The 14,173-nt window shown below is 40.2% G+C and overlaps 1 protein-coding gene across 10 annotated transcripts in view; it reads right to left on the bottom strand.

The window, feature by feature from the left end:
• ENPP2 (ectonucleotide pyrophosphatase/phosphodiesterase 2) overlaps nucleotides 1–14,173 on the bottom strand; it is a 125,177-nt gene that overhangs the window by 65,549 nt on the left and 45,455 nt on the right. For all 10 annotated transcript variants that reach the window (XM_050802092.1, XM_050802094.1, XM_050802093.1 and 7 more), the window contains exon 3: nucleotides 11,395–11,550. In XM_050802092.1, the coding sequence (XP_050658049.1) occupies nucleotides 11,395–11,550 (156 nt within the window). The remainder of the gene's footprint in view (nucleotides 1–11,394; nucleotides 11,551–14,173) is intronic.

Genomic DNA, 14,173 nt, shown 5'->3' with positions numbered 1-14,173 from the left:
GAATTTCTAAGTTTTCAAATCAGAGAACAACATCACAATGCAATTGGGTTCCTTTGGAAAAATGGAGCCCTGAAAGGCAAGCAAGTATCCTTACCATTCTCCAATTGTCCTAAAGGATCCAACACATTTATGGCATCGAAAGTTTGTGATAGGGTTACCTATTATTGTAGGGACAGCCTCTACAGCTTGGCTCTTTTACTTTCTGAAGTGGATATGCTTAGCTTTATTTTTATTTGATGTATGTATTTATTTTTGACAGAGTCTTGCTTTCTTGCCCAGTCTGGAGTGCCATGGCGCAATCTTGGCTCACCGTAACCTCCGCCTCCCTGCTTCAAGCCATTATCCCGCCTCAGCCTCCTGAGTAGCTGAGATTACAAACATATGCCACCACGCCTAGCTAATTTTTGTATTTTTAATAGAAACGGGGTTTTACCATGTTGGCCAGGCTGGCCTCAAACTCCTGACCTCAGGTGATCCTCCTGCCTTGGCCTCCCAATGTGCTAGGATTACAGGCATGAGCCACCGCGCCCTGCCTAAAGTAGCTGTGCTTAGCCTTAATCAGTGTGATTCAAACACAAATCACAGGACAACTACATGGTTTCTATCTGCACCTGGAGGTTAAAGTCCTAAATAGGATGTGAAGAGTATAAAGGGGGCATTACGATGTTTGCTCAAGATTCTAACCACTGACCAAGTGTGGTCCTACCTACAAAGACAGGTCAGAGTTCCTCCTTTCAACAAGCCAAGTAAATGGGTTACAGATTTCCCTCTGATTGAGGGCTCACTGCTTAATTCTTACATTCAGCAAAACAACCTTTCCATTTTAAAAGGAGTGCTGTGTTTTCTGACTTTTTCATCTGCTAGAGTGTAAGCTCCATGGCAGGAAAAGTAACACCTCTCTCTTTGCTCTTCTATTTCCAGTGGCAGACTGTACACCTGGGAGGCTGTGCCTGGCCTTGCTGTACCTGCTAGGTGTTCAATGAATATGTATTAAATTGAATTGGAAATGACTATGGAGATAAAATATAACTCTTTAAATTCAGAACTACTGTATTGAGAACTTTCATAGTTAATTCATTTACTCATTGACTCTTATATCATGTTTTCCATGTTCTTGGTGCTAGGATGTCATAAAGAACAGGAGAGACTAGGTCTGTCTTCATGGAGCTTACACTCCCATTGGAAAAGACAGATCATAGGCAAGTAAACAAGTAAGCAAGGTCATTTCAGCTTGTGCCAAGTGTTGTGAAGGAAGTAACAGGTGGCACTGATACAGAAAGACAGGGTGAAACAGGGGTGCTACTCCAGGAAGTAGAATGGTCAAGAAAGGTGTCATTGAGCTAAAATACATACAAACACTTCAGGTCTTTATCTCTTAAAATATGTCATAAGTGGAAAGGAATGATTTTGAAAGCAATCCTGCCTCTTAGTAATATTCTACCAAGAGAAACTATTGTTAGGTGAATACATTAATAAAGAGATATTATGGGCCAGGCGCAATGGCTCATGCCTGTAATCCCAACACTTTAGGAGGCCAAGGCGGGCAGATCATGAGGTCAGGAGTTCGAGACCAGCCTAGCCAACATGGTGAAACCCCATCTCTACTAAAGATACAAAAAAATTAGCCAGGCATGGTGGCGCATGCCTGTAATACCAGCTACTCAGGAGGCTGAGACAGGAGAATCGCTTGAACCCGAGAGGCGGAGGTCGCAGTGAGCCAAGACCGCGCCATTGCACTCGAGCCTGGGCGATGGGGAGACTCTGTCTCAAAAGAAAAAAAAAAAGAGATATTAGTTGTTTGGCATAAGTGCTACCCCTGCCCCTTTTGGTCAATCATTAGCCAGAAAACTATGCAACTTCTATTTAATTTTTATTCTTTTAGAATTACCCTTGCATCCTGATTCTGTTCTCTGATATTTTTTGTTGTTTTGTTTTGTTTTGTTTTGTTTTGTTGAGACAGAGTCTCACTCTGTTAGCCAGGCTGGAGTGCAGTGGCACAATCTCAATTCACTGCAACCTCTACCTTTCAGGTTCAAGTGGTTCTCCTGACTCAGCCTCCCAAGAAACTGGGATTATAGGAGCCTCCCACCATGCCTGGGTAATTTTTGTATTTTTGGTAGAGATGGGGTTTCATCATGTTGGCCAGGCTGGTCTCAAACTCCTGACCTCCAGTGATCCGCTTCCTTCAGCCTCCCAAAGTGCTGAGATTACAGATGTGAGCCACTATGCCCAGCCATTCTGATTTTTCAATATCCCGTTTCCATTCCCTTCTCTTCTCGAGCAGATTAAGTGCTTAGAATTGCTTTTCCCATGACCTCCTCTTCCCAAATGATGAGCAATTTTCTAAGGTTGCTTTGACTAGAGATATTGTGGGTTTTTTTCAATTCAAGGTGATTCTACCCACCAATAAACTTTTATTCTAATCCTAATTCCATAAGAAAATCATGTCTACATCACTTACAAAAGAATATCATTATTAATAAGCTATGTTTATTGAGGAACTATTATGTACGAATGAAATCAAAAATAATTCCAGAGTTTAAAGTGAACTATACACAAAGGACAAGTCAGTCATCTGTGTAATTTTCAAACATGGGAATAAACATAAAAAATATTTAACCTTATTGGAAAATAAGGAGGAGGTCACCTACCAGATTATTTTAAAAATATTTTTAAAAATAAGAATATTCAATGCTTAAAAGGAAGTGATGAAAGTCCCTTGTGTCATTTGGTAGAAACATAAACTTTCAGAAGTATAATTCTGTAATGTATATTTAAATTTTAAAAATGCATATATACTTTGACCCCAAAATCCCACTTCCAAAAATTTATCTTAAGGAAAATAGGCAAAAGTATGAATATGCATAAATTATGTTCATTGATACACCATTCATAATAGCAAAACTCAGGGAAATGTTCATTTAATTACTCAATGAATTAGGTTGCAACAGTTCAATGGAATACTACGTAGCCATTCAAAATGATTATGTGTATAAAGATTTATTAATACAGATACTTTCCCACACATGCATATATATACATACAGTTGGAAAAATATACATACATACATAGATATATACTGAAAACACACACAGAGTTATCAAAGTTTCACTGAAACACTGTGGTTGTTTCTAGGCAGTGCTCCCTCAGCAAAAGAGAATCTCAGAGACTTTTGTTTTTCTCTTCATCCTTTTATTATTATTTGATATTTGATTCCTTCACATTCAGGATATGTTATCTTTGTACACAGGGAAATGGACTATAAGATATTATTATATCCCATCCTTAAAACATTGAGGAACAAAGGCATGAACTACATTCAAAAGAGAGCTAAGCTAGAGTCAGGGATTCATTACATTTTGCAAAGAATTCTCAGACCAGGAATCCAGAAGTTTGATTTTACATGCCACAGACAAGATACTCAAGGTAAGGAGGAAACATAAAACATTAGTAAATTCCTTAGTGCCAAGCAAACACAGATTGCTGGCTTGAAATAATGTTTTAGAGCCAAAAATCTCTGCTGGAACATCTGTTCCATCTATACATTCAGCTTACAATAGTCCCAGCAATTTAGTTTGCAGACCCACAACTAAAAGAAACTGGGAGAAGTTCCAAAGGAAAGCAACCCCCAAAAAAGTGGTTAAATGGTTGGAAAATGTATTCTGCAAAAAACAGCCTAATGAAGCTGTTCTTATTGCAGGATCGCAGGAGGAAAACCAATTAGAACTAGTAAGGAAGTTTATGTTGGATTTCATATAAATCAAGAGTTACCACTTAAGCAAAACACGGTAATATCTGTTTCTAATGATAACATTTGAAAGATCAAGCTAACAGCAATGATAGTAAGAGTTAGGCCTTTGAAAGAATTGTCTAAGCTTAAAAGTCCAAAAACAAGAAATATCTGGCCAAGGAAATTGTGGAAACTGCTTCTGGTGATGTCAAGAACAGGATTGACTGTTGTCTTTCTCAGAGAGTTTGAATATGGTATTGTCCAGAAGCATGGTGGATAGCTTACAAGATATCTAAAAAATCCTATCTGAAATACTGGGCTTTGAAAACTTAGTAGGTGGGATGGCAGAAGTCCCCAGAGGTGTTTTTCTCAACTTATGTGCATTCATATAGAAGCCTGTATATCCTAATAACTGTTCCAGTACAAAAGAAATGTAAAGAAACTCGGGGGGCGGAGCAAGATGGCCGAATAGGAACAGCTCCAGTCTCCAACTCCCAGCGCGAGTGACACAGAAGACCGGTGATTTCTGCATTTTCAACTGAGGTACTGAGTTCATCTCACTGGGGAGTGCCGGACGATCGGTGCTGGTCAGCTGCTGCAGCCCGACCAGCGAGAGCTGAAGCAGGGCGAGGCATTGCCTCACCTGGGAAGCGCAAGGGGAAAGGGAATCCCTTTTCCTAGCCAGGGGAACTGAGACACACAACACCGGGAAAATCGGGTAACTCCCACCCCAATACTGCGCTTTAAGCAAACAGGCACACCAGGAGATCATATCCCACACCTGGCCGGGAGGGTCCCACACCCACGGAGCCTCCCTCATTGCTAGCACAGCAGTCTGTGATCTACTGGCAAGGCAGCAGCGAGGCTGGGGGAGGGGCGCCCGCCATCACTGAGGCTTAAGTAGGTAAACAAAGCTGCTGGGAAGCTCGAACTGGGTGGAGCTCACAGCAGCTCAAGGAAACCTGCCTGTCTCTGTAGACTCCACCTCTGAGGACAGGGCACAGTAAACAATAACAAACACAGCCGAAACCTCAGCAGACGCAAACGACTCTGTCTGACAGCTTTGAAGAGAGCAGTGGATCTCCCAACACGGAGGTTGAGATCTGAGAAGGGACAGACTCCCTGCTCAAGTGGGTCCCTGACCCCTGAGTAGCCTAACTGGGAGACATCCCCCACTAGGGGCAGTCTGACACCCCACACCTCACAGGGTGGAGTACACCCCTGAGAGGAAGCTTCCAAAGCAAGAATCAGACAGGTACACTCGCTGTTCAGAAATATTCTATCTTCTGCAGCCTCTGCTGCTGACACCCAGGCAAACAGGGTCTGGAGTGGACCTCAAGCAATCTCCAACAGACCTACAGCTGAGGGTCCTGACTGTTAGAAGGAAAACTATCAAACAGGAAGGACACCTACACCAAAACCCCATCAGTACATCACCATCATCAAAGACCAGAGGCAGATAAAACCACAGAGATGGGGAAAAAGCAGGGCAGAAAAGCTGGAAATTCAAAAAATAAGAGCGCATCTCCCCCGGCAAAGGAGCGCAGCTCATCGCCAGCAACGGATCAAAGCTGGACGGAGAATGACTTTGACGACATGAGAGAAGAAGGCTTCAGTCCATCAAATTTCTCAGAGCTAAAGGAGGAATTACGTACCCAGCGCAAAGAAACTAAAAATCTTGAAAAAAAAGTGGAAGAATTGATGGCTAGAGTAATTAATGCAGAGAAGGTCATAAACGAAATGAAAGAGATGAAAACCATGACACGAGAAATACGTGACAAATGCACAAGCTTCAGTAACCAACTTGATCAACTGGAAGAAAGAGTATCTGCGATTGAGGATCAAATGAATGAAATGAAGCGAGAAGAGAAACCAAAAGAAAAAAGAAGAAAAAGAAATGAACAAAGCCTGCAAGAAGTATGGGATTATGTAAAAAGACCAAATCTACGTCTGATTGGGGTGCCTGAAAGTGAGGGGGAAAATGGAACCAAGTTGGAAAACACTCTTCAGGATATCATCCAGGAGAACTTCCCCAACCTAGTAGGGCAGGCCAACATTCAAATCCAGGAAATACAGAGAACGCCACAAAGATACTCCTCGAGAAGAGCAACTCCAAGACACGTAATTGCCAGATTCACCAAAGTTGAAATGAAGGAAAAAATCTTAAGGGCAGCCAGAGAGAAAGGTCAGGTTACCCACAAAGGGAAGCCCATCAGACTAACAGCAGATCTCTCAGCAGAAACTCTCCAAGCCAGAAGAGAGTGGGGGCCAATATTCAACATTCTTAAAGAAAAGAATTTTAAACCCAGAATTTCATATCCAGCCAAACTAAGTTTCATAAGTGAAGGAGAAATAAAATCCTTTACAGATAAGCAAATGCTTAGAGATTTTGTCACCACTAGGCCTGCCTTACAAGAGACCCTGAAGGAAGCACTAAACATGGAAAGGAACAACCGGTACCAGCCATTGCAAAAACATGCCAAAATGTAAAGACCATTGATGCTAGGAAGAAACTGCATCAACTAACGAGCAAAATAACCAGTTAATATCATAATGGCAGGATCAAGTTCACACATAACAATCTTAACCTTAAATGTAAATGGACTAAATGCTCCAATTAAAAGACACAGACTGGCAAACTGGATAAAGAGTCAAGACCCATCAGTCTGCTGTATTCAGGAGACCCATCTCACACGCAGAGACATACATAGGCTCAAAATAAAGGGATGGAGGAAGATTTACCAAGCAAATGGAGAACAAAAAAAAGCGGGGGTTGCAATACTAGTCTCTGATAAAACAGATTTTAAACCATCAAAGATCAAAAGAGACAAAGAAGGCCATTACATAATGGTAAAGGGATCAATTCAACAGGAAGAGCTAACTATCCTAAATATATATGCACCCAATACAGGAGCACCCAGATTCATAAAGCAAGTCCTTAGAGACTTACAAAGAGACTTAGACTCCAATACAATAATAATGGGAGACTTCAACACTCCACTGTCAACATTAGACAGATCAACAAGACAGAAAGTTAACAAGGATATCCAGGAATTGAACTCATCTCTGCAGCAAGCAGACCTAATAGACATCTATAGAACTCTCCACCCCAAATCAACAGAATATACATTCTTCTCAGCACCACATCGTACTTACTCCAAAATCGACCACGTAATTGGAAGTAAAGCACTCCTCAGCAAATGTACAAGAACAGAAATTATAACAAACTGTCTCTCAGACCACAGTGCAATCAAACTAGAACTCAGGACCAAGAAACTCAATCAAAACTGCTCAACTACATGGAAACTGAACAACCTGCTCCTGAATGACTACTGGGTACATAACGAAATGAAGGCAGAAATAAAGATGTTCTTTGAAACCAATGAGAACAAAGATACAACATACCAGAATCTCTGGGACACATTTAAAGCAGTGTGTAGAGGGAAATTTATAGCACTAAATGCCCACAAGAGAAAGCAGGAAAGACCTAAAATTGACACTCTAACATCGCAATTAAAAGAACTAGAGAAGCAAGAGCAAACACATTTGAAAGCTAGCAGAAGGCAAGAAATAACTAAGATCAGAGCAGAACTGAAGGAGATAGAGACACAAAAAACTCTCCAAAAAATCAATGAATCCAGGAGTTGGGTTTTTGAAAAGATCAACAAAATTGACAGACCACTAGCAAGACTAATAAAGAAGAAAAGAGAGAAGAATCAAATCGACGCAATTAAAAATGATAAAGGGGATATCACCACCGACCCCACAGAAATACAAACTACCATCAGAGAATACTATAAACACCTCTACGCAAATAAACTGGAAAATCTAGAAGAAATGAATAATTTCCTGGACACTTACACTCTTCCAAGACTAAACCAGGAAGAAGTTGAATCCCTGAATAGACCAATAGCAGGCTCTGAAATTGAGGCAATAATTAATAGCCTACCAACCAAAAAAAGTCCAGGACCAGATGGATTCACAGCTGAATTCTACCAGAGGTACAAGGAGGAGTTGGTACCATTCTTTCTGAAACTATTCCAATCAATAGAAAAAGAGGGAATCCTCCCTAACTCATTTTATGAGGCCAACATCATCCTGATACCAAAGCCTGGCAGAGACACAACAAAAAAAGAGAATTTTAGACCAATATCCCTGATGAACATCGATGCAAAAATCCTCAATAAAATACTGGCAAACCGGATTCAGCAACACATCAAAAAGCTTATCCACCATGATCAAGTGGGCTTCATCCCTGGGATGCAAGGCTGGTTCAACATTCGCAAATCAATAAACATAATCCAGCATATAAACAGAACCAAAGACAAGAACCACATGATTATCTCAATAGATGCAGAAAAGGCTTTTGACAAAATTCAACAGCCCTTAATGCTAAAAACGCTCAATAAATTCGGTATTGATGGAACGTACCTCAAAATAATAAGAGCTATTTATGACAAACCCACAGCCAATATCATACTGAATGGGCAAAAACTGGAAAAATTCCCTTTGAAAACTGGCACAAGACAGGGATGCCCTCTCTCACCACTCCTATTCAACATAGTGTTGGAAGTTCTGGCTAGGGCAATTAGGCAAGAGAAAGAAATCAAGGGTATTCAGTTAGGAAAAGAAGAAGTCAAATTGTCCCTGTTTGCAGATGACATGATTGTATATTTAGAAAACCCCATTGTCTCAGCCCAAAATCTCCTTAAGCTGATAAGCAACTTCAGCAAAGTCTCAGGATACAAAATTAATGTGCAAAAATCACAAGCATTCTTATACACCAGTAACAGACAAACAGAGAGCCAAATCAGGAATGAACTTCCATTCACAATTGCTTCAAAGAGAATAAAATACCTAGGAATCCAACTGACAAGGGATGTAAAGGACCTCTTCAAGGAGAACTACAAACCACTGCTCAGTGAAATAAAAGAGGACACAAACAAATGGAAGAACACACCATGCTCATGGATAGGAAGAATCAATATCGTGAAAATGGCCATACTGCCCAAGGTAATTTATAGATTCAATGCCATCCCCATCAAGCTACCAATGAGTTTCTTCACAGAATTGGAAAAAACTGCTTTAAAGTTCATATGGAACCAAAAAAGAGCCCACATCTCCAAGACAATCCTAAGTCAAAAGAACAAAGCTGGAGGCATCACGCTACCTGACTTCAAACTATACTACAAGGCTACAGTAACCAAAACAGCATGGTACTGGTACCAAAACAGAGATATAGACCAATGGAACAGAACAGAGTCCTCAGAAATAATACCACACATCTACAGCCATCTGATCTTTGACAAACCTGAGAGAAACAAGAAATGGGGAAAGGATTCCCTATTTAATAAATGGTGCTGGGAAAATTGGCTAGCCATAAGTAGAAAGCTGAAACTGGATCCTTTCCTTACTCCTTATACGAAAATTAATTCAAGATGGATTAGAGACTTAAATGTTAGACCTAATACCATAAAAATCCTAGAGGAAAACCTAGGTAGTACCATTCAGGACATAGGCATGGGCAAAGACTTCATGTCTAAAACACCAAAAGCAACGGCAGCAAAAGCCAAAATTGACAAATGGGATCTCATTAAACTAAAGAGCTTCTGCACAGCAAAAGAAACTACCATCAGAGTGAACAGGCAACCTACAGAATGGGAGAACATTTTTGCAATCTACTCATCTGACAAAGGGCTAATATCCAGGACCTACAAAGAACTCAAACAAATTTACAAGAAAAAAACAAACAACCCCATCAAAAAGTGGGCAAAGGATATGAACAGACACTTCTCAAAAGAAGACATTCATATAGCCAACAGACACATGAAAAAAATGCTCATCATCATTCGCCATCAGAGAAATGCAAATCAAAACCACAATGAGATACCATCTCACACCAGTTAGAATGGCGATCATTAAAAAGTCAGGAAACAACAGATGCTGGAGAGGATGTGGAGAAATAGGAACACTTTTACACTGTTGGTGGGATTGTAAACTAGTTCAACCATTATGGAAAACAGTATGGCGATTCCTCAAGGATCTAGAACTAGATGTACCATATGACCCAGCCATCCCATTACTGGGTATATACCCAAAGGATTATAAATTATGCTGCTATAAAGACACATGCACACGTATGTTTATTGCAGCACTATTCACAATAGCAAAGACTTGGAATCAACCCAAATGTCCATCAGTGACAGATTGGATTAAGAAAATGTGGCACATATACACCATGGAATACTATGCAGCCATCAAAAAGGATGAGTTTGTGTCCTTTGTAGGGACATGGATGCAGCTGGAAACCATCATTCTTAGCAAACTATCACAAGAACAGAAAACCAAACAGCGCATGTTCTCACTCATAGGTGGGAACTGAACAATGAGATCACTTGGACTCAGGAAGGGGAACATCACACACCGGGGCCTATCATGGGGAGGGGGGAGGGGGGAGGGATTGCACTGGGAGTTATACCTGATGTAAATGACGAGTTGATGGGTGCAGCACACCAACATGGCACAAGTATACATATGTAACAAACCTGCACGTTATGCATATGTACCCTACAACTTAAAGTATAATAATAATAAATAAATTTAAAAAAAAAAAAACCTTTTTTAAAAAAAAAAAAAAAAAAAAAAAAATGTAAAGAAAGTCATAAAAAGTGTGGAGGAAGATTTTAGAGCTACCCAGAGCATGAAACTCCAAACAGAATTCCATAACAATTTTCCATTTGCACAGACAGTAGGGAATGACAGGCAGACTAACAGTTACTATACAATAAGATGAAGTAAAACAAATGCTAGAAGCTGGCTAAGCAAGAAAAAAAATTTTTTTAAAGAATATACACAGGCCAGGCGCAGTGGCTCACGCCTGTAATCCCAGCACTTTGGGAGGCTGAGGTGGGAGGATCACGAGGTCAGGAGATGAAGACCGTCCTGGCTAACATAGTGAAACCCCATCTCTACTAAAAATACAAAAAAATTAGCTGGGCGTGGTGGTGTGCGCCTATAGTCCCAGCTACTCGGGAGGCTGAGGCAGGAGAATGACGTGAACCTGGGAGGTGGAGCTTGCAGTGAGCTGAGACCATGCCACTGTATTCCAGCCTGGGTGACAGAGCGAGACTCTGTCTCAAAAAAAAGAAAAGAAAAGAAAAGAATGTACACAATTAGGCTGGGCACAGTGGCTCATTCCTATAATCCTAGCACTTTGGGAGGCCAAGGTGGGAAGACTGCTTGAAGCCAGGAGTTCAAGACCAACCTGACCAACACAGTGAGACGCTGTCGCTTAATAAATAAATAATAAAAAAGAACATACGCAATTTGAGCTCACACGCCCTAGCAGTGAATGTGGGAATTGACAGCAAGAGATAGAAAGGAAGACGGTGAAGACACAAAAACGAAAACAAAAAAAAACCATTTCCAAAACCAGTACATCATGACTGCAGCTGCAAAGAACCTCGCTCTGCTGGATCTTGTGTGGAAACAATGGTCATTGGCACAGGGTATGCTCTTCATACAACCAATGATCATTCAACAAACGAAACTGAAACCCACAATCTGGATAGATCAAAGCAGGGTGGCCACTCCAGGATGCATACAATAGCAGGCAGCCTTTCAGCCATCTACTTGAAGGTAGAGAGGACTCATTAGTTACATACCTGTCTTCAAACAGAGCTCATCAAAGTCATGGCAGCAACTGGTGTAGCTCTTACACAAGTTGTCACAGCGACAATCAGGAGGTCCAGCTTCTTGAAGTTCAAAGCACCTGCCCTTGCAAGATCCGGAGATGTTAGTCCAGGGGGAGTCTGATAGCACTGCAAAGAACAAGAGGCAAAGACAATGGATTGGAGAGTGGTCGTGTCACCACGGAGAGGTGGCACTGGGAAGCTGCGTGGTGTGATGCTGCAGTGGACTCTGGAGGAGAAGACTGGCTCCATTACTTGCTAGCCACGTACCCTGGGCAGGCTGCCCAACTTCCTTGTTCTACGATTTCCTCATCTGTAAAGTGGGGGACTCATAAAAGTAACTCTATGTTGAAATAAGAATTAAATGAATCAATCCATGGAAAACACTTAACCGCATGTCAGACATATAGAAAGAGTAACAAGTGTTGGCGATTGGTTCAATTACTATTTATAATTATTATTACTGCAAATCTGTGATGGTTAGTGCCCCATGGGTGCTAACGATGACCACAGAGAACGTACCTTGATCTATATCCTTAGAAACAAGAGAGCATGTCCCTATTTAAAAATCCAAAACTTTTTGCAAGGAAAATTCAGCTCAAATGTTCCAAGAACAGACCGAATATATGAGATTGAAATAGAAGACTTTTACAGTTTCAGCTGGTGTTTTACAAATATAAGCTCTACAATCTCGGCTTCTCAAAAAAATCTTCCATCAATATTTTCACATGATATAAGTGTATGTAAAAATCAAAAGAATCAACTAAAATTTGGGAGAAAAAAGGATTCAGTGAGATAAAAATTCCACAAATTTGTAATATGCACACAATATAGTTTCAAAATTAAATGGAAGTTTCATTCTCAGTACTGCCTAAATGATAAAATAGCTAGGTATTTTATTTGGTATAAATTTAATCATATGTATGTAGAACCTACATGAAGAACATAAGAAAACTCTACCAAAAAAAAAATTGTAAGATCTAATTAAGGTGGGGGAAGGTGCCTCATGTCTGTAATCCCAGCACTTTGGGAGGCTGAGGTTGGTGGACCATCTGAGGCCAGGAGTTTGAGACCAGCCTGGCCAAAACAGTAAAACCTGGTCTCTACTAAAAATACAAAAATTAGCCCGGCGTGGTAGCAGGTGCCTGTAATACCAGTTACTCAGGAGCTGAGACAGGAGAATTGCCCAAACCTGCGAGGCAGAGATTGCAGTGAGCCGAGATATCTCTCTTTCTCTTTCTCTCTCTCTCTCTCTCTCTCTCTCTCTCACACACACACACACACATATATATGATCTAATTAAAATGAAAGACATACTACCTTAAAGGTAAAAAAATCAATATTATAAAAATACTAATTATTCCCAAACAAACCTGAAGACAATGCAATCACAGCCAAAAATATTGAGAGTTCATGAAACTTGAAAAAATATTAAACGTTTATTTAAAAATAAAATATTTTAAAATAGAAAACCTCTTGAAAGGAAAAGTAATTTGATAAAGACTAGATAGCAAAGTATATTCTAAAGTTAAATAATCAAAGCAGTTTGATACTAGAAAATAAGTAGATTGGCCGGGCGCGGTGGCTGAAGCCTGTAATCCCAGCACTTTGGGAGGCCAAGACGGGCGGATCACGAGGTCAGGACATCGAGACCATCCTGGCTAACCCGGTGAAACCTCGTCTCTACTAAAAAATACAAAAAAACTAGCCGGGCGAGGTGGCGGGCGCCTGTAGTCCCAGCTACTCAGGAGGCTGAGGCAAGAGAATGGCCTGAACCCGGGAGGCGGAGCTTGCAGTGAGCTGAGATCCCGCCACTGCACTCCTGCCTGGGCGACAGAGGGAGATTCCGTCTCAAAAAAAAAAAAAAAAGAAAAGAAAATATGTAGATTAATGTTGTGGATGGGGCCCCATCAGTAAGTAGGGACTAGAAATAATTAAGTTAGAGTCTCATCTCAATATACAAAACAATTTCTGATAAATGGAAAATATAAACAGTCTCATAAATGTTTCTAGGAATTAAAATTTTTGTAAAGTAGAACGTAATTTAGAAAGACCTATCAATATTTTAAAATGCTTATAAATGTTTCACCCAGAAATTCTATTACTAGAAATTTACCATTTACACATATTTGCAAAATTTGCCAAGCTACATGTACAAAAAAATGTCCATTGTTCATTGCAGCCCTTTTGTTACAGGTAGAGACCCTGAAATCAACCAAAGTTGTTTTTCCCATCAAGAAAGAAAGAATCACTATATCCATAAGTGGGCTATTGCACACCCCTTAAAAAGAATGAGTCAGATCTGTGTAGGCTAATATGAAGAGATCTACAAAAGATATAAATAAGTTGTTTAAAGAATAAATACAGGGTAGAGTGCTATATATTAGACTTTGTGTTTAAAAATAGAGATAAACAGGACAATAAGGATAGAAACGAAGATAGAACTAAAAACAGAGCCAGAACTAGAGACGAGTGAGTGACAGAGTGGGGCAGAAGGAGGGAGAAAATGTCCAAGTTTGTGTCACATTTTTAAAATGCAGGTGTGAATAAATTTTTTCCTTCTGTAAGAAACAGGTTATGGAATTACATTTAGGAAAAATGAGAAAGAGAGGAAGAAGATTTTTACCTTCCTGTTTGAAATTTCTAACATTCTACAAATTTGCATGGTCTTTTGTTTGCTTACTTACCTTCTCTTTCCTTCTCTCTCATTATATATACATACCATACAATATATGTGTGTGTGGGTACGTAT

This window comes from Macaca thibetana, chromosome 8 (genome assembly GCF_024542745.1).
Source record: "Macaca thibetana thibetana isolate TM-01 chromosome 8, ASM2454274v1, whole genome shotgun sequence".
Classification (NCBI taxonomy): domain Eukaryota; kingdom Metazoa; phylum Chordata; class Mammalia; order Primates; family Cercopithecidae; genus Macaca; species Macaca thibetana.
The sequence above is the reverse complement of the archived record's forward strand: the minus strand, read 5'-3'. Positions and strand labels throughout refer to the sequence as shown.